Source organism: Misgurnus anguillicaudatus, chromosome 8, assembly GCF_027580225.2.
Source record: "Misgurnus anguillicaudatus chromosome 8, ASM2758022v2, whole genome shotgun sequence".
NCBI classification, from domain to species: Eukaryota; Metazoa; Chordata; class Actinopteri; order Cypriniformes; family Cobitidae; genus Misgurnus; species Misgurnus anguillicaudatus.
Genome location: NC_073344.2, coordinates 18,219,892 through 18,241,688, shown reverse-complemented (window position 1 = coordinate 18,241,688; position 21,797 = coordinate 18,219,892). Strand labels below are relative to the sequence as shown.

The window sequence follows — 21,797 nt, the reverse complement described above, 5'->3', positions numbered from 1 at the left end:
TCAGATTACTTTTAAATATGTGTTATGTGTATCAATATTTACTGCCAGGTAAACTTGCAAAATATTTAATATTTAACAATCTATGAAAATTATTTCATAAACAAAAAAAATGTATGAGAATTACATGTCAAAGCAATAAAACAGACAATCGTCATAATCGTCAAAGACCTAAAACAGGCGATTAATCATCATAACCGACACAATTTCTTAGACAATTATCCGTCAGACAAATTTAATAACCGTGACAGCCCTATTCCTGACACATGCACACTTGTCCACAGAGAGAGTTTACATTTACTTGTTTGGCAGATGTTTTTGTATGTAAATGTTGCAAAGAAAAACTTTTTTGTTTGCGATTAATCGCGATTAATTGTTTGAAAGCCCTAGTTTGATACTTATGCATTCTTGTAATGCACTTTAAGTCACTTTGGATAAAAGTGTCGCCAAATGCATAAATGTAATGCCAGTGAAAGTACATTTAAGGCTAAAATAAAGTAGAAATCTGGGAGCTCATTAAGTTACCAAGTACAGATTTTTCACCCTGTTCAAAGAAGCATTAGCAGATGTACTGATAACAGCCGCTTCCTGACATGCGATCTGCCATATGGTTTAAAAGCAGGAAATCGGAAGCTGTTCAAAACTACGACGTCGAGCATGAAGAGGCCCAGTGTTATTCAGACTTTTTTAATTGTCTGGTAGAGACACAGAGGGGATTCTCGCCAGGAAGCTTTGAAACATGCAGAGCAAGATAAGCAGGACCTTTACAAAGCCAAATGGAGAAAAGCAGAGTATACCAGAGACAGCGGGAGAAACTTGTACTTTTTGGGTACTGGTGCTTGAAATATTAATATGTCTGGAGGTGAAAGTCTATCCAACGCAACCCAGCGTGCATCTTTTTGATGCACACCAGGAAGTGTGCACTTCAATACTTTTGATTCTTTTCCATCATTTCCATGTCCGTGGTACCCTGAGATTCGTCCACTTTGCCGACTTAATGATAATAATAAATAGGACTGTCCATAGATGAACATTATTTATACTAATTTCAGTAAATTATCAATCTCATATTTTACAATGAACCTCAAGTTATGAATTCAGGTCCTTTGGATATGGAAACACTGGAAAAGTTTACACTGGAAAAATTTTGATTAAATAAAATAAAATGTAGCACTATGACCTGTGCATCATTAAACAACCTGATCTCACGAATTTCCGTGGGATAGTCACAGAATTTTTTGCTCATTTTTCCGTGGCATTCTCACGGATCTCCGCATTTTCCATGTCCCTGCTACAGACTGTCTTTTTCTGTGGCATTCTCACGAATTGGTTACTCAACTGTTTTAGCCTATTTTCTTACCATTTTCGCTTCCGTTTAGGGTTAGATTTACATGAAATGACATCCCTTCCCAAACCCAACTCTAACCCCAACGCCAAGCAACAATTGTTTAAAGTTTAAAAAATATAAAAGAATAAATCAGAACAAATAGTATAAACCAATAGTTAAAGTGACATACTAACGCAAACACCAAATCTAACCCTAAACCGAAACGAAAATGGTTTGAAAATAGGAAAAAGCAGTTGAGTAACCAATACGTGAGAATGCCACGGAAAGCAGGGCCACAGAAAAATGCAGAGATCCGTGAGAATGCCACGAAAAAATTAGCAAAAAATTCTGTGTCTATCCCACGGAAATTAAAATAGCAGTAACACTTTACAAAACAATTAGTTAACATTAGTTAATGTATTAACTAACATGAACAAACCATGAGTAATACATTTGTTACAGTATTTATTAATCTTTGTTAATGTTAGTTAATAGAAATAAAGCTTTTAATTGTTTGTTCATGTTAGTTCACAGTGCATTAACTAACGTTGAAGTAATATAATCTGTCTGAATGTGTGTTAATGTGATTCTTGTTTGATTGTATATTGTTATATTCTTACGTGATGCACTATTTTGTATGTTGTTGTTTTCCTGCCTCGGGACTACAGGTGCAAATTAGCATTTATGCTATAACCTGGCTCATTTACAGTCTTTACAGTAATGTTAGACTGTTCATTAATGTGCATTGTCCCGACTAAATAAACAAATAAATAAAAAATAAAAAATAAAATAAGCGTTAACAAAATTTTAATAAAGTGACCAATGAACCTTATTGTACTGTAAAGTGTTACCAAAATAGCTAACAACAGTGTTTTCTGAATAAATGGGATCATTGGGGTGTGAAACTGTAAAAAAAATTAAAAAACGTGTCAAAAGTTTGAGTTAAAAATGATAAATGATATTTATTTTAAAAAAGATCCACAAGATTGGATGTTTGAGAGCTTTTTGTTTAATCATCAAACCGTCCAGACAGTTTTTAAGAAAAGTCTATCTGTCAAAAGCTAACTACATCCAGAGTTCTGCATAACTGAGTTTATAACAAATAGATGAATGGTTTATGTAAAACACTGCGGGAAAATTACAAAAACATGTTTAATTCTGCTCTAACATCATTCATCTTTCAGCAGGTCGGTCACCTTAATACGAAACCAAAGTAATTTTGAGTTGGCGCTGTCTATTTTGAATAATTTAGATGAAGTTTGAGAATGAATCACAAGATAGTGGAGAGTCTTAGCATGTATTTGCCTAAAAAGTTCATTTAAAGTGCATCAAAATGCTTAAATGAATATGGAAAGAGACATTTGTAGAAAATTTGCACAACAAAACTAACATTTATGTTTATCCATTCAGCAGACGGTTAAATCTAAATAATTATTCTTAATCCAAGCAGTTAATCATTAGATTTACAGTACTGCTATGCAACATTATCTGTCCAGAAGAAAGCTAAAGCAGTGTGACAGTACACAATAATTTATGTGTATACACATTGTATATACAGTACTGTGCAAAAGTCTTAGGCCACCACCACCAGCTTTGTTGTTTTAATGTCCATCCATATTTCTTTTTCTTTTTTTTTTAAACAGAAAATACAGGAAATATGTACACAAAATTAAAAACAAATTTCAGAACTAAATGTCTTCTTCAGGCATCAGTCAGTATTTAATGTGACCTCTCATGGCACGAAACAAATCTTGAGCTTTTTTGAGGAGACTGAAGTTCTGTAGTCATTCGATTAGAATTAGAAATTAGGATTTAATTTCATTTAGGTTTAAGAGATCCTGCAGCTGCATGCTATTGCTCAAATGGAAGAGGAGTTTAACCTAAATACTTGAGCTTATACTTTTATATTTTGCAAAAACAACAACAAATCTAATGGTAGCATGGTGGCCTAAGACTTTTGGACAGTACTGGATATGCATAAGGTGAAAGAGACAGTGGCTTCGTTTAGAAGGTCATCATTCAGTCCAGAAGTCCACGGATCAAATGCAAAAGTCCCACCCTACTTCCTTCCTTCCTGGAAAAGAGACTTGTCTACTCATAAGGAGAGGTGTGGCAAGGCTGAAGGGTGGGATGAATAGGAACAGGGCGGTATTGATATGAGAGGTATTCAGGGATAGATTAAGAGAAAAATAAAAGGAATAGTTCACCCAAAAATGAAAATAGCCACGATTTACTCACCCTAAGTCCATCCTTGATCTTTTTTAGACTAACATAATCAGAGTTATTAGAAAATGTTCTGGCTGTTCCAAGCTTTACGTATAATGGGAATAAATGGTGCTTCTGATTTGAAGTCCAAAACAGTCCATCCATCCATCCTTCACCAGCCTTCTGAAGGCAATCGATGCGATTTTGTATGAAAAAAAATCAATATTTAAAACGTTACATGATTATTCATGAGAGAGTGCATTTCCAGTGTTTGACGTAGGATGTAGCGCACAAGGCTCAGTGGCGTTTCCGTATTGGGAAAATATAAAATATTGTTTAAAAAAAAATATTTGTAGACTATTAATGCTGGACATACTGGTCAAAACAATCAAACAAAAATAATAAAAGAATAATTTAAGATTTTTGTGGATCAGATATAAACATTTAGAAATTAGGAGATCCAGTACATTTTATTAGTATGTTTGTTCCCTGGGAATCAAACAAAATGTGAACTCTTACTCAACAGGTGAGGTATATTTACTGTATAAAAGGCTTGAGGATCAAAACTAAATGATTTGTACAAAAATACAAATCTCACACTTCTTTGGTAATTACGACGACTGGAATTTTAGCAAGTGTGAGTGTTTCAGGTTTGGAGCCCTGTTGTGTGGTATTTGAGAGTTATTATTACTGTTATTATTACTTTTGATTAGCTTGTCAAGAGTCACTGCATGTGAGCACCGCTTGCGGTCCGAGTTTTAAAGTGCACCTATTTCATTGCTTAAAACAACGTTATTTTGTGTATTTTATATAATACAATGTGTTTATAAAAAACACATTTTTGTCCACATACTGTACATTTTTGTAGCTCCAGATATACTGCTTTCCTCAAACGCTCTGATTTTATACAAAGCTCATCGATCTGAAAAGCGCTGTGTCCCTGATTGGCCAGCTAATCTGTACGTTGTGGTTGGCCTGAATACCTCTGACGTCAGCCGGAAATGTGACGCTCCTTACCATGTTTGAAAGATTCGCAATGCTGCAATGCTGACAGGTGTTAAAGGAATATTCCATTTTCTTAAAAGAAAAATCCAGATAATTTACTCACCACCATGTCATCCAAAATGTTGATGTCTTTCTTTGTTCAGTCGAGAAGAAATTATGTTTTTTGAGGAAAACATTGCAGGATTTTTCTCATTTTAATGGACTTTAATAGACACCAACAATTAACACTTAACACGTAAAAGTTTTTTCAACGGAGTTTCAAAGGACTATAAACAATCCCAAACGAGGCATAAGGGTCTAATCTAGCGAAACGATTGTCATCCTTGACAAGAAAAACAAAAAATATGCTCTTTCAAACCACAACTTTTCGTCTAGGTCCGGTCCAGCGCGACCTAACGTAAATGCGTAGTGACGTAGGGAGGTCACGTGTTACATATATAAAACACACATTTGCGGACCATTGTAAACAATAAACTGACACAAAGACATTAATTAGTATCATTCCACATACAACAACGTCGGAACGGTCCTCTTTCAACACACTTGTAAACACTGGGGCGGAGTTTCGCGTTCGTCTTCTTTGACCTCTTGACGTCATGACGTATTGCGTGAGGTCACGCTGGCACATCACGACCGGATCTAGACGAGAAGTTGTGGTGTAAAAGTGTATATTTGTTATTTTCTTGTCAAAAATGACAATCGTTTTGCTAGATAAGACACTTATGCCTCGTTTGGGATTGTTTATAGTCCTTTGAAACTCCGTTGAAAAAAACTGTTACGTGTTGAGTTAAGTGTTAATTGTTGGTGTCTATTAAAGTCCATTAAATGAGAAAAATCCTGCAATGTTTTCCTCAAAAAACATAATTTCTTCTCGACTGAACAAAGAAAGACATCAACATTTTGGATGACATGGTGGTGAGTAAATTATCTGGACTATTCCTTTAAAGGCGGGGTGCATGATTTTCGAAAAACACTTTGGAAAAGGAAGTCGGGCCGAGTACCAAAACAAGGGGCGTGTCTACTAACCGACATCGTTGCCTGGGTTGCGTATATGTGGGGCGGGTCTATCAAAAGAAGGTCCAGATTGTATTGGAGTAGGGGCGTGTTTGTTTAGGTGATTTCAAATATCAGCATTGGCTTTCAGAGATCATGCACCACGCCTTTAACTTACAAGCTATGCGTCAAAGCAGGAGTAATTATGATAATGTCGGTCTTGTCCACGTCAACAGTTAATCACATGCTTTCGCTTCAAATCCGGTCTGATAAAAGTCTGAGCTCTTTGATTTATTTTACATTGATTTTTAACCTTACTCAGTCAATATTAAAGATATCAGAATGCTCTTTACATTATGTAGGATGAGTTTATGTCTTAAGATGGGTTTTCACAGACTGGGTCTAAACCAGGTTTAAATGCTATACGAATTGCTATTTAAATGATCTGGCACATAAGCGTTGTAAGAGTAAAACCCTTAAGGGTCATACAAGTTGTCTCCCGATTGCCCTGTTTCTATTGTATTTATAGTGACAGGCTACTGTACATTATCCAGCACTTTTTTCATTGACAATAATGTGTTGCATCGATCGCTTCAACGGTTTCTGGAAAGTCTCCATTAAGGTGTCTTGTGATTTATCTCTGACAGTTTCACGTGTGGAAACAGAGGGTCATGACAGCTCAGCCAATCAAAGACATCGAAGGGCATCTGGGGAACCCTATTGGGCGTATTCAGGTAAGTCACGCTTTTCTTCAACCCATAAACAATGCCGTTCACATCGGTAAGCAATAGCAACAATGTTTACTCGGCATAAGCTCATCTATCCACTGGGATTTAACCCTGTGGGGAAATCGAATGTGTATATTTCCTTCGGTAAACCTGCAGGTGGATTTGCTCTGTTAGTTTGCTTTGAAGGCAATAGGCAAAATCAATGCTTGAACAGGGCGTTTTTACATAATCTATAACTCATCTTGCTCAGCAGATCCTACAGGAGATGATACTTTATGTTTTTATGTCATATCTATAGAGCATTTTTAAATGTTATAAAAATTGATTAATCTCTGGCTTATGCCAGGAATGCAGTCAATAATATTCTCATATCATTTTTGACTTGGCATATTTCTTCCAGTTCATTCTTTTTCTTTATTCTTATTCTTATTCCTTTGGGCTGTTCACTTCATCAGCTTTGACAGATCATTATTGGTAGCTCTTGCCAGAAATCCGACTTCTGTTGTTGCTTAAAGGAATGAAGAACATTTGTGCATGTGGTTCCAGCAGACCTTTAAGCATGGAATGATCTTTAAATGGTGCTGGCAGCCATATATGTGTGTGTTTACAATATGAAGTCGTGCAACAAGCCCCTTGAGGCTTTCTTGCTCAGCGCGCTTGCTGTAATAGGCAACGCAGCATTTTTTTTAAATGTTGTTTTTATTATTCAATGATCTGTATCAGAAAGATGAGATTCTGAGAAGCTTATGTTGTGGTTTTTAAATCGTCCTGTAGGATATTAGATTTCTTTTAAATGGAATTCTTTCTCCTAGACAGCATTAGTTTAACTCGAGCGAACTGAGACTATCGAGTGAGCTTAGTGCTTCTCAGATTTTTCTCCTGAGACACGACCCCAATAATCTCAAGTGTATCTCTTCTAGGATACAGAAATCTTAACTCATTCCCCACCAGCCATTTTTGAAAAGTTGCCCACCAGCTTTTCTTGTGATTTTCACAAATGTTTCACAAAATGCTTTTTTAGGATTTTATTTCTAAAAATATATAAACATACAAATATATCAAATGAAAAAACAGACCCTTCTCGTCTGTTTCATCCTATCTATATTTTTTCTCTGCCTATAAGCTCCTAAATATGGGTATTTTTCTTAAAAATATTAGCAAAAAGCTGAAATAATTGCATTTTTGTGAAGGAATTTTGTTAAGAGATCAGATTCAGGATGATTATCAAAACATACACAGAGTTTAAAATTAGTAAATAACATTTGGCTTTAGTTTTTTTTTAATATAAATTAGGTAATCGCGGTATTGCAGATTAACATAAAAATTCGTCAGCAACACGTTTTTATTAGTGCTTGGCAAAGATTAATCGCGATTAATCCCATACAAAATAAAAGTGATTTTTTTGCATAATATATGTGCGTGTACTGTGTCTAATTATTGTGTATATTTAACCACACACACATTCATATATTCATTTCAGAATTTTTTTACTTATATATAATTTTTTAAATTTTTTTTAATATAGAATATATTAAAATATAAATAAATATATATAAACATTTAAATGTTTCTTAAATACATACACGAATGTGTGTGTATTTATTTATACATAATAATTACACACAGCACATACTCATATATTATGCCAAAAATCACATTTATTTTGTATGCGATTAATCGCGATTAACCTTTGCCCAGCACTAGTTTTTATTTTAATGCAGATGTTTTCTCTTAATTGCCGAGATAACTCTTCAATGGCGGGGAAAGAGTTAAAGGGATAATTCACCTAAAAATTACAATTCTGTCATCATTTACCCTCTCTCAGATATTTTGAGGAATGTTTGTAACCAAACTGATCAGAAGCCTCATTGACTTCCATAGCATTCTTTTTTCTACTATGGATGTCAATGGGGCTTCTGATTGGTTTGGTTTCAAACATTCCTCAAAATACCATTCTTTGTGTTCATCAGAACAAATAAATTCATACAGGTTTGTAACAACATAAGGGTAAGTAAATGATGACAGAATTTTCATTTTTGGGTAAACTATCCCTTCAATAAAACCATGTACAGGGCTCAGATTTGCCACCTGCAATCAAAAAATAATAAAAATATTTACCCCAGTTATCACTGGGGCAGTACACTTTTCACAAGAGTTTTTTAACATGTCAAATAAATCTTCGGTGTCCTCAGAGTGCATATGTGAAGTAGAGGTCTTCACGGAAAACCCCATGACCCGGGACCCAACCCGAGACTCGTACGGGTTCGGGTCTATGTTTTAAATGATCAGCCGGGTCGGGTCTCAATCTATTACTTTGGGTCCCGGGTCTGTTTCAGGTTGTGGGTAATACCCGAGTCGATCGGACTCGGAGAACACACACTCACATTTAAATAAAATATTTCAAAATCAGCAACAAAAACTTAGATGAACTGTTGCATTAATTTTTCTATGACGCTCAAACTGCGTTAAAAAGTTTATATTTGGTTGCTCCAACCAGGCAGCTAACGCGCATGCGCTCTTGTAATGTTTCTCTGGCTACAAGTCTGGAGCTTCTGCAGTGAGACGCAATGACTTTATGTTTGACAATTGGCTCTTTTATTTAGAAGGCGGGACTTATTTCGCCATACCGCACATTTTGCACTGACTTCTCAAATTTTTATAATAATATTATAAATTGACCGTCTTGCTGTTATATCTAAAGTTTTAAAGAGCACAGGGATGATAGCAAAGTAAAGCTAACGAAAGAAGCCATGACACTGAACGAGCAATCGTTATTATAATCCAAATGGGCAAACAGTCTAAATTATTATGCAAGTTGACCCAATAAACAACACATGTAAAAACTGCGTTATTCATCACCGACTGTAAAGTGGACTTTTAAAGCTGGAATAAGCATTAAACATTTCAATCGTCAAGAGAGGAATAACATGGATGGAACTTTCTTGGAAATAAGGATTGTGCATCACAGTCAGGTACAAGGATACGAGGGACAATGATAACTTCTATGTGTAAGAAAAAAAGTTTCCTACTTGTTTATTGACTTATTAATAACATTTAGCTAAAGAATATTTGCCGGTCGGGTCTGTGTCTTCCCGGACGGGTTCGGGTCTAGCTTTTAAATAATAGACGGGTCCGCGTCGGTTCCGGGTCCAGCTTTCAAAATAACAGACGGGTCCGGGTCGGTTCAGTCTTGTACATTTACGGGTCTCTTCGGGTTCAGGTAGGAATTTTTGGACCCATGAAGACCTCTAATGTGAAGGTCTAGCTGAAAATACCATATAGATAATTTATTAAAGCATGTTAAAATTGTCACTTTGTCGGTGTGAGCTAAAATATGCCTTTTTTGTGCCGTGGTTGAATAGTGCAGATTGGGGGCAGTATTATCCCCTTCTGACATCACAAGGGGAGCCAAATTTCAATGACCTATTTTTCACACGCTGGCAGAAAATAGTTTATCAAAACTAAGTTACTTGGATGATCTTTCACACATTTTCTAGGTTGATAGAAGCACTGGGGACCCAATTATTACACTGAAAAAGTTAGATTTTCATGACATGTCCCCTCTAAAAAAGCCCTGATATTTACCATAAGGTACAGATTGCATTAGGTAGCAATTGCTACCAATATGAACTTTTCATTCATATTGTTATATAATATAATAAGCAACTATACATTTTGTATATTAGAAGAATAAATAAATACATTTCGGTAATGTCTGAACCCATGTTTTTCTGAACAATTCCTTAATTGGAAACACTAACCTGCAAGTCATTTCTCAGTCCAACCCTCCAACATCATCCAGGCTGTTTACGAAAGCTGCTCAATAGCTCTTCGTGGTTCAGGCTTTAATGTTCTTTTAAAATCTGGTAACTTTTAAAGCGTCTTGAGTTTTTTTGAAGAGTCAATTTGTTGGCCTGTTTTGAGTCTAGCCAGAATGCACTTGAACCTTTAATGCTCACACAATCATTTCAGTGCCAGAAGGATTCTGCAGGCTTACCGCTTTACCTTTCCCTCCCATAAACCTATTTTCACAGCGAACGCAAATCAAAGCTTGACAGGTGCGTGAACAATTACAGACTGCCGAATAAAACGCCTCATATCTAAACTCTATTTTAGGAGTTACACATTTGCATTCTGCAGTTTGTTGTGAAGAATGCAAGTGTGAAAAAACATGCAGGAGATCTTAGACAATAGCGCTGATTATTTCAGTGCTTGTGTGAATGGAGGTTTTATGGTTTTGGTGTGTTACAGTACAGTATTATAAAATGTAAAATATGTGATTAAGTTAAAATTGGACTAGCAGTAATCAGGTTTATCTACATTAACGTGCATTTTTAACAACTTAACTGGAGCACAATCAAGTTTAATTTTAACAGTAAATTCTTTCCTAGAGAATCTAACCCATAACCTTGGCATTGTTAGCACTAGGGCCATGAACAGTACAGTAGCGTGCTTACATTGTTAAGGGAAACAATTTAGTGATTGTCAGCTATTTTTTCAATAGTTTTGGACCATGACAAAGACTAATAGTTTTTAAATGAAGGAGTGCTGTGACAGATCGTAGTTGATCATACGGATTACGACCTGTGGTTCGGCTCGCATGCGATTCGCGGATGCAAATTTATAAAGAGAAAGTTTATCATTTGCACGTTTTTCTAAGGCTTGCAAACGTTAACATTCAAGTGATTTAAAACAATTTAACCGCAAAAAGGCGCTAAAGTGAGCAGAACATGCGGTTAAATGTGTCCGGTCCACAGGCCCGGCGCCACGAGGGGGCAAAAGGGGGCATTGCCCCCTCAGATCTGATTTGTGCCCCCTCTGTTTCATTTTTGTATTCAGTGAGTTTCTGGTTACCTGTGCTGTGCAGTTGCGTATGGAGTGTTTTATGGACCGCTGCATTTAAAAGTATGTCTTTCCAAAGCGAGATCTCAGTGTATCATTGATGGTATAAGGTTAAGCCCCCTCAAAAATGTCACATGCCCCCTCAGTCATTTAATTCTGCAGCCGGGCCTGCCGGTCCAGCTCCAGTCAGACGTAATTCCCTTCATAGATCAGAACTCCTCATTGCCCTATATGTGTCTCGTACTGTAGTCCATTAACATACATTTGCTAAATAGAGCAAAGAAAAACAACGTAACGTTTTTATGTGAAGCAATTGTTTATGCTGCATCTTCTTCCTGAAGCGCCATTTGGTATATTTAAGTGCACTCAGTAGTGCATATACGGAGAGACGCGTTTCAAAAAGTAAGCCAACATAAAATCTTTCTGTTCTTGACAGGGCACATGAACACAAAGTGATCTCGCTTTCTAATAAAAACATTTGTTTATGTCTTAAGTGTATGTATAGATTAGAGTGAGAAACCAGTCTGTGCTTTTTTGTTTTTAAAGAGACAGTAACCTCAATTAACCTACTTAAGTCTGTGTCATTAAGTTAATCAAACAACCCAAGACAAAGAGAAAATCACTTCTGTGGCTCTAAAAAAGTAATGATATTTAATTTGTACAATAAAGAAAGTGTCATTATTCATTTTATTCGATTTCTGTACCAAATGCTATTTTTAGACCTTACTTAATGTGCACCTTTTTTCTTTTTTATACATGTTTGTAATTTCTTTATTTGTTATTATATTTTGCCACCCATTTTTTTTTTGCACATTCGAAAAATGATCCAATCCGTGCCTCAAAAACCGTTATGTGATCCGAACCGTGAGTTTTGTGATTCGTCACAGCCCTAATAATTAATCTAATACCCATAGCTTCTTACACTGTCAGAAACAATGGTCAAAATATGTATCCCAGGTGTCACTGGGCTTTTACCCTTTTAAAAAGTACAGCTTTGCACCAAATGTATACATATTAGGGGTGTAACGGAGCAAGGCCCAGGGTTTGCCTTGAATGCAATTCGCTAATTAATATGCAAACTTAAATAGGGAAAGTTTATAATTTTCAAATGTTTCAAAGCCTTGCAAATGTTATCAATCAAGTGATTTTAAACAATTTAAAGGCGGAGTCCACAATGTTTGAAAAACGCATTGGAAAAGGAGACGGGCCGACTACCAAAACACACTTATAGCCAATGAAATCAAATCAAATGCCGGGTTGCGTATGTGTGGGGCGGGTCTATCAACAGAAGGTCCAGATTCTATTGGGGTAGGGGCGTGTTTGTTTAGGTGATTTCAAATATCAACATTGGCTTTCAAACATCATGGACTCCGCCTTTAACCACAAAAAGGTGCTAAAGTGAGCAGCTTTCTATACGGACAGACGCACATGGGGTTGAATGTGTCCGGTCCAACTCCAATCAGACGTGATCATCCCTATGCCCTTCAAAGATCAGAGCTCTTGATGTGTAAACTTTAGAGAGAGTGTTGCGCTGTTGTGTTTCATACCGTAGTCGATTAAAATTTCTTTGGTGTGTAAGTGTGTATTAGTACATGTTAAATATATGCAAAAGGTACATACCCCGAAGTAAACAATGACGCGAGTTATCATCTCCAACGTAAATCTCTTTTCTTGTACTACTACAAACACGGATTGCAGACAACAGTTTACTTCCTGGGATTGGTGATGTAGACAAGACCGACATTATCATAATTTCTCCCGCTTCGGACTTACAGCCTGTTAACTCCTGTTAGCAATCAAATCTTTCAAACATGGTAAGGAGCGTCACGTTTCCGGTAGGGTTGTGCCGATAGACGATATCATCGTCCATCGTGATGGTTGACTGACATCACGATGGAGAGACACCATCGTGATGCCACGCCCCCTCCCCACTCCGCTGCGAGTCGACATACACTTACTCTCTTCTATATAGACTATAGTTAACCTAATATCTTTGCGTGAATTGCTCTATAAATTAAATAGAAAATATAACTAATGCATATATGCTATTTTAAATACTGTAGTCTATGCCTGAGACGTGACGTGTGTTAGTCTGTGAAAATATCCTGTCAGGCATTTGATCTTGACTAGGGATGGGCACGGATATTCGAATATTCGAATGGCAATAATTATTCAAATTTAAAAAATGCTATTCGAATGTTTGTTTGTTTTTAATGTGCCACCAAAGGGTAACAACTTATTTAATGCTTTTTTCACTTTATCTATACTGTCTTTTACAGACTTAAATGTAAAATATACATGAACATTAATTTGCATGTATTTCTGATTGTTTGGCAATGCAGATTGCAGACGAATTTACGTTTTTCCTTTTATCTCCGGGTTTGTCCGCGCCGCGCCGTATTGGGCCACTGGCTCAGTGAGGGCTCAAACGTGCTTCTCCGCCGCCCGAATCAACACATCATGAGAGATTTGGAAGCTTTCTGTTATAAAGTCTACTTTATTTTGTTAATAAGGAGACCGACACGGAGAACGAAATGAAACGGAGAACATTTATTATATGCGGTGCTCTTTTGAAAATGAACCGGATAACTGCACATGGCAGTTTAAAGCAAAGCACCGTCTTTGTGAAATGTTGTTGAATTAAGCTAACTTTAGTAACTTTGCACAGTCAACAATAAGGTATCGAGTCGCTTACGTTATTTGTAAAATAATGTTAAATACAGATATTCAATCTTGTTCAAACCGTCTGTTGTTTTTATCGGATAACCACCATCAGGAAGAGTTTTCTCCGCAGCACCGGCATTATTGTATCTAGTCAGAAGAACGTGCTTTCACCGAAGCAGGTAGGGTAAATACCGTTTTCTTTATTCAAAAATACATGTTAAACTAAACTGAGAAGATATTTATATGGCGACTGAGCAGTCGGTTATGTAGATGTGTTTTTTCATTTGCTCCGGGCTCTTGGTGTTTTGAGTCTGTTTAAATGATGATAGCCTACTTTGTCAAGTCCTCAAACTTTAAACTTCGCAAGTCCTCAAACTTCGCTTAGATTTGGGGTTAGTGTATAATATTTTGTATAATATAATGTATGTAAGATCAAACAGTAATGAATTAATACTAACGACCGACTTGAAACTAAGGATTTGACTAGACTTCGCTCCGCATTAAGTTTTAACGCATTTTTTTCTGTATATATATATATATATATATATATATATATATATATATATATATTTACAATGTTTTCAACTTAAAAATACATACATACATATATATATATATATATATATATACATACAGAATATAAGTTTAGCTTGTTGTGGATATTTCTTTTTCTAAATTATAAGCCTTCTGTGAAATTATGACAAAATGAAAAATACAAAACACCCATGTCTTAATTAACATAATTTAAATAAACGAATATTCCTTCTTTAAGAGCTTAAATATTCGAAAAATTAAATATTAAAAGTAATAGTAAATTACTGGTAATAGTAAGTTACTGGAAATAGTAAGTTACTGGAAAATGCCCATCCCTAATCTTGACATTGCTAGAATCTTGTCTTTTTACATGTTGTACATTTATCTTAAAATAATTCATTTTGTACAAGAAAACAGCCCATATTAATCATTTATTAGTAGCCTATTGTAGTGTCTCGGGAGATCGTGCTCATTGTTACATTGAGGCTATACTGCACTGAAGCGGCAGATTAGGATATAAACCCAGAATTCAGCGAACGTCAAGAACAAGAAAACGGGAACAACACTCCGACCGAAACGCGGGATTTACATACACAAACCATGTTTAAATTTCGATGTGTCTGGCCCTGTTCACTTTGTCTAGTTTTAATAAGCTGCGGATTGAAGTGCTGGCTGCTCCCCGCGGTGCTGAAGACCCGCTCTCTGACGGAGTACTGGTGGCACATATGCAGATATTTACGTGCAAAATTTGGAAAGCGCGGAGGAGTCGTTGGGTTAGTAAAATAACGAAATTATAGCTTTTAAATAGAAAAAAATATTTATGTAAAGAGATTAAAAAGTGCTTAAAAGTGCACAACTCTTCTTCAGTGGATTAAAGCTACTTTTTCCCCTTATGTGCAACCTATAGGAAAGAGACATTAGTTGGGATAGTAAATAACAAAATTATAGATTTTAAGTACAGAATAGTATTTGTGTAAAATATATATTAAAATAAAAAGTGCACAACTCTTCTTAAGTGGAAGTAATAAAGTAAAATAACGAATAATAATTATATAATAACGAATAATAACGAACAATTAAAATACCCCCCACCTAACGATATCATCGTCCATCGCGATGGTTTACGTAACCATCGTCAACTGCCAATTTATGGGGACATCGCCCAACCCTAGTTTCCGGCTGAGGTAAGAGGTATTCAGACCAATCACAATGTACAGATTAGCTGGCGTGTTTCAAAAAGAAAGGGAAATCTAGAGCTACAAAAATGTACGATATGTGGAAAATAATGTATTTTTGGAACATAAACCACGCAAACACATTGTATTATACCAAATACACAAAATAGTGTTGTATTTTATCAATTAAATAGGTGCTCTTTAAAGAGAGAGTAACCTCAATTAACCTACTATAAAGATGGAATACGTAAAATTCGCCACTAGATGGCGCCAAAACGGCAATATCAACAAATGACGTTGATTAATGACGCTCTAAAGCAGCGTGGAATTATAGGATTTGTAGTCTTTAACGCTGATGGCCATTAATCAGACGCGAACGAGAAATCACGTTGACGGATAAGGTAATTAAGTCTTATGAAATGTTGCGTTTGATGACATCGTTTCAATATAAAATGTTATATTTGATGTTTAAAACGATGTTTAAAACGAAATTGTTAGTCATAGATGTTACAGTATGAGTCCAAATTCGTGTGTTAACACAGCACAGAATTAAGTGTTCAAACTTACGATCTAAAATGATTTTTCACATAATGTATTGACAGTACAAATCTTATTGTGAGGTTACGATGTAAAATTATGATAGAATGTACATTAGCAAACTCTACTCTAGAGTAAGTGTCTATTGCTGTACAATACTTGATGTGCATTATATCGTCCGCGGGAAGACGCACTGATGACAATCTACACACTAATGTTGTGATCAATATAATAGCATTCGAAGAGTTACGAATCAAAACAACTCACCCGTCGCGTTAAACACAAGCAAGATCAGCATCTCTGTCTAGTTAAATGTTGTCGTGAAGCTCTCTCTATCCAGATAATGCAACACCCATATTGATCCTCATTCTTTTTCTCATCTTGTTCCAAACTGTTCTTGGGTTGTTTGGTTGGCCCGTACGCTTACGGGAGCTGTCTTTGCTGACACAACCAGCGGCAGACGGTAAAGAGTAATCTACGTCCATAAACAAGCGTACAGCCCGACAGGCGCTAACGCATACTTCCGCATTTGTACACGACACTGTTGTCATGTGCTTTTTACGTCAGTAAAGGCAGTAACAAAGGGTCATGTGGATATTAACTCTTTCCCCGCCACTGACGAGTTATCTCGTCAATCTGCAATACCGCTATTATCCACCAGGTGCAACTTATAAAAACCGGAAGTATTGCCCTAGGGCAAACAGCTGTATGTCCGTGTCTGTTTTAAAGATCGCTCTGCATCTGATCTCTATCAAAAGTCCTTTACAAAAATGGAATTATCTCGCTTTTTGCTCAAAATTTGGTGTTTTTGATGAAACCTACACATATTTGAGAGGTGATAAAAACAGAACACACGAAGGTAGGATGAAACTGATTTTTTTGTTTGAAAGCAGAGGGAAGGTCTGTTCTTTTATTTCATATATTGTTTGTTTATATATTTAAAAAGGAACATTTTCTGGAAGGCATTAAACTTTTGTGAAAATCGTGAAAAATGCTGGCGGTGAAAGAGTTAACATAATTTACAGAAGACTGCACTGCCCCGTGTCAATGTTTTGAATGGCAATTTTCTCACGATTTACAAGTAGTTGAAAACATTATAGATATTGATAGTAATCAGTTGGACAAAATATATAACACTGGCCTAGTGGTTTTTGAATATTTTACTGCAAATATCTTACAAATTGCACCTTTAAGTCTGTGTTATAATGTTAATCAAACAACCCAAGACAAAAATTAAATCACTTCTGTATAGCTCTAAAAAATAATAATTGTATTTAATTTATTGATTAAATTTCTTTCTGTACTTAATGCCAATTTTAGACTATTTTAAACCCTGTTACTTTGTTCTTTTTTATAAATGCTTGTAAATTCTTTATTTGTTATTATTAGATTTTTCCCACCCCCTTTTCTTTAATCCGAACAATTATCCGATCCGTGTCTCAAAAGCCGTAATGTGATACTGTGAGTTTTGTGATCCATTACACCCCTAATACATCTGTACCCAGGCCCGGAGTGGGTAATCGGGAGAACCGGGAGGATTCCCGGTGGGCCGCTTCACTTTTGGGCCGGTCGAGTTTTTTTTTTTTTTTTTTTTACATTTGTCACGTTAGTGAGTCTATCTTCTCTTAAATGACACTTCACACGTTTCCCATTGACACTGCAGCGCGCAGCCTCTGCATGGGTTGTACCATGTGAAGGAGTTTTCCCCTCCCCTCCCATAGAGTTGGTTCGGTCCATAGCACGTCTATTCCAAAACTTTTCTCCGGTAGGCTGGGCCGGCGCTACCGTAACAAAACGCGTCTGAGAGGAGGAGGGCGTAAAAAAACAGGTTGAAGAAAAAAGCCACTGTAGGAGGATGCTGCCAAATGTGCCAAACTTACAGATTTATTTTCAAGAGGACAAACAAAAGTGACAACAGGTAACTTAAAGAGAAATAAGCCTAGTAATGGTTAGCATTAGCAACTTAATTATTCGCCTAATACCGTTTTCAAACTATTTACAAGCCAACCTTTTTTTTTTTGTTAAAATATTAGCCTTTTGTGTATACATGCGATTCATAGACTTTGCAGATATTATGCAAGCAGTTTCTGAGCAGCAGATAAGCCAGTTCCCCGCTAAAAACGAGGAGGCAATGAGTAAACAATATGAATTAAAGTTATTTAACCCTCAGGTTGTGTTCAGAACCATATAACACCTTTTGTGTTCCCAGTCAAAAATGAGCAGCCTAAAAAAAACTTATAAATCACTTTTTATGCTATATATTTACCCAATATTGGATTCAATATTTTTGTCAAATTGTTTTCTTTTTAAATTAGGACTGGGTTTTATATTTCTATTTGCACCTGATTAATCATAGGCGTCATAGCATTAGCAATGCTAATAATTTATCAACCTTTTCTTGTGGAATAGACTCTAAACAGGGCTGGGTTATTTTTGACCCATAATGGGTAAATATTGGACAGAACACGCTGCTGGGTTAAAATTGACCCAATGCTGGGTTGTTTTAACCCAACTGTTGGGTTATTATAATCCGTGGTTGCATAACAACAACCCAACATTGGGTTATTTTTAACCCAGCATTTGTTCTGTCCAATATTTACCCATTACCCATTACAGAGTGTAGAGGAATATTTTTGTTAACTTCTTATCTTAAGTGAAATATTATTTAACTTTTACCTTATTTGTTGAACCATGATATTAATAAAAACTATAGTAAGAGCTGAACTGTTGCTTTATTTATCCAATTTGAAAAAAGTGCTAATTTGGAATAACACTATGGAAAAAGTGGGCCGGTCTTGGGCCTGAAACTCCCGGGCTAAAAAGTGGCCCCACTCCGGCCCTGTCTGTACCTATCAGGACCTTTTTAAAAGGTGCACCCAGTGAAGACTGGGGTACATATTTTGACTTAACAGTGTACTTGGCAAAAACATGTTTTTTCCACCATCATTCTCAACTTCGATTTTCGCTTTTACAATCACTTAAACAGGAAAATTCGGTGCTGCTTTAGATCTTAGTTTTCTCAATTTAGAGTTGTTATATGCAAATCAGTATTATATTTTCTTATAAAAATGTAACAGATTTCTAGCTACCTATCAGTCTCAGCCTCAGCTACATGCTGGCTCTGTATAATATAACATAAACTCCAAACATTATATTGATCTGGAGAATCTAATAAGAACCAGGGTCAGTCTTAACCTTCAGAACTGGTACTTTAACAATGTCAAGTAAAATGCTGCACCACTCTTCAAGTAAAAAAGCCTCCAGTTTGTGAACGGGGTGAAGTCGGGAGAAATCTATTTTTCACTGTGTGCTCAAGAACGTTCAGAAAGTTCAGCAATGCCTGCTGAGTCAGGTGTTCATTGTTTAACAGTTACAGTAAGAACCTTTATCTGCCGGGAATGTGCCAGTGTTTGCAATGCATGATGGGACAGTGTTTGCATTTTTAGAGGATCGTGCTATGGATGGATGAGCCTGTTTAATGGCTTTCATATTCCTCACAGAGCAATTATCTTCAATGAGATTTCTGTCCATACTGTTTCTGATTGCTTATCTTAAGGGTTGCAAGTAAGCAGATGCTTTTATTCAAAGTGACTCGCAGCAGTGACTACACTTAATTCAACCCAGCGTTGGCACGGATGCAACTCGTTGGGTTGTAATTTAACCTATACTGGGATGTTTTTACATTGTTGAGTCAAATTTAAATATTTTCTGGGTTAAAGGTGCAGTATGTAATTTTTAGAAGGATCTCTTGACAGAAATGCAAAACAATATATAAAACTATATTATCAGGGGTGTATAAAGACAATTCGAAATGACCCGTTATGTGTTTATTACTTCAGAATGAGACGTTTTTATCTACATACACCGAGGGTCCCCTTACATGGAAGTCGCCATTTTGGGCCGCCATGTTTCTACAGAAGCCCTTAACGGACAAACTTTTTTTAATAAGTTGTCTCCGATGATAACATGTTTTTCCGGGCTACCGTAGATTCTCTATGCGTTTCAAACGTGAGGAATGAGTAGTGGACTGAGTCGTTGGTTGCAATTCACAACCTCACCACTAGATGCCGCTAAAATGTACACATTGCACCTTTAATTTAACCTGATTGTTGGGTCTCTTTTTGACCCAATAAGTTATACTACTAGTGTAGGATGGGTTGCTTATACACCAAAAAGTTGGGTTATTTACAACCCAGCATTGGGCTCCATTGGGATTTTTTTATGTATGAGAAACCCATCCTACATTAGGAGTATAATATAATTGCTGGTATTTACTCAAACACCTAACTTTTTGGTTTTTGACCCCGGGTGTTACACACTGCACCACAGCACTGCCTGCACAACACTTTATTTTGTGTATTTTTATGTAACAATGCAACCATATTAGTTACTTTCTTACATGCAGTGCAATAATATATCATGTTGCTGTCATCAGAGCCGTGCAAAAAGCATTGCAGGGTTAAATCTTCTGGCTTCCTCAGAGTGCTAAATTACACCGAGATGGAAAGAAAAAGACTCATAAGCGCATACAAGTTTTCCCTTATTGTTCAGCAGTCTCGGATTTATTTCTACTCCGGGTTACTTATTTTTGTGTTGGCCTTAGACACAAAGAGTTCCAGACAGCCGCCCTGTAATAAATATCAGCTTTGTGAAATTCTTTATATAAAAGTATTGTTGGGAGTTTCATCATAAAGGTTGCTGGATCATTTCGGCGGTAATCTCTAAGGCAGTTTTGTTTTAGTTTATTTATTTATTTTTGTTTTGTTTCATATTTGGTCTTTTATTGTTTTTATTGACAGAGATAATATTGAAGGGTGTGAAATGACGGGCAGAAAAGTATTACCAATTTTGTTTTTGTTATGTTTGAAAATTACTTGAGACATCAGAAGGGATTGCTGAGGCTTAAAGGGAATACACAAGCCAAATATCAAAATTACCTGGTTTACTCACCCTCAAGTAATGCAACATACAGATGTCCATCATCTTTCAGATGAATACATTTGGGGCTATTTTAGTAAATGTCCTTGCTCTTCAAAGCTTTATAATGGTAGAAAACAGGGATCAGTGAATAACTTCTGACATTAAACCCCCCAAAAAGTGCATTCATCCTTCACCGAGGTAATCCACATGGCTCCACACTGCAAAAAATGATTTTCCAGAAAATTATTTTCTTAGTATTTTTGTCTTGTTTTCAGTAAAAATATCTAAAAGTTAAATTTTTCTTGAATTTAGTGTGTGAGAAAAATCTTCAAGATTTTTTTGCTGATCCCATTGGCAGATTGATTTTTTGCTCGTTTTAAGCAAAAAATCACGTAACTTTTATATATTTTTTTGTCTAAAAACTAAACTTATTTTCTTGGGTTGTTTTGCTTATCAAGAAAATACATCTTAATTTAAGAATTTTTAGATATTTTTACTGAAAACAGATTTATAAGATGTATAGATCTTTTGTGTGTTTGCAAACAGAGATTACTTTTTTGTGGGCGGAGCCCAACTGGTGGCAGAACGTGACAGCTCCGCAAGAGCGGTGTGAAGTGTTATAGCATTAAACTGTGATTTTTATGGATCCGGTGTTCTGTAGAAGTCTGTTTCCCCTATATTTCTCTTAAGTGTAATGTTTCTTATAACGTTTTCACCAAGTTACATTTAATTTTTAAATAAATTAAAAGTTTAAATGGCTTGGCTACTGATATGTGTGCATGTATGTAATGTATATGTGTTGTTCTTTATTGGTCAATCATTTATTTTTACAGTATGAATCGCTGAAATACTTATAAGAGCAATACTATC

General features: G+C 36.0%; 1 protein-coding gene across 1 annotated transcript in view; it reads left to right on the top strand.

Moving 5' to 3' along the window:
- ca16b (carbonic anhydrase XVI b) overlaps window positions 1–21,797 on the top strand; it is a 123,739-nt gene that overhangs the window by 23,635 nt on the left and 78,307 nt on the right. The window contains exon 2 of the mRNA XM_055212752.2: window positions 6,175–6,261. Within this exon, the coding sequence (XP_055068727.2) occupies window positions 6,175–6,261 (87 nt within the window). The remainder of the gene's footprint in view (window positions 1–6,174; window positions 6,262–21,797) is intronic.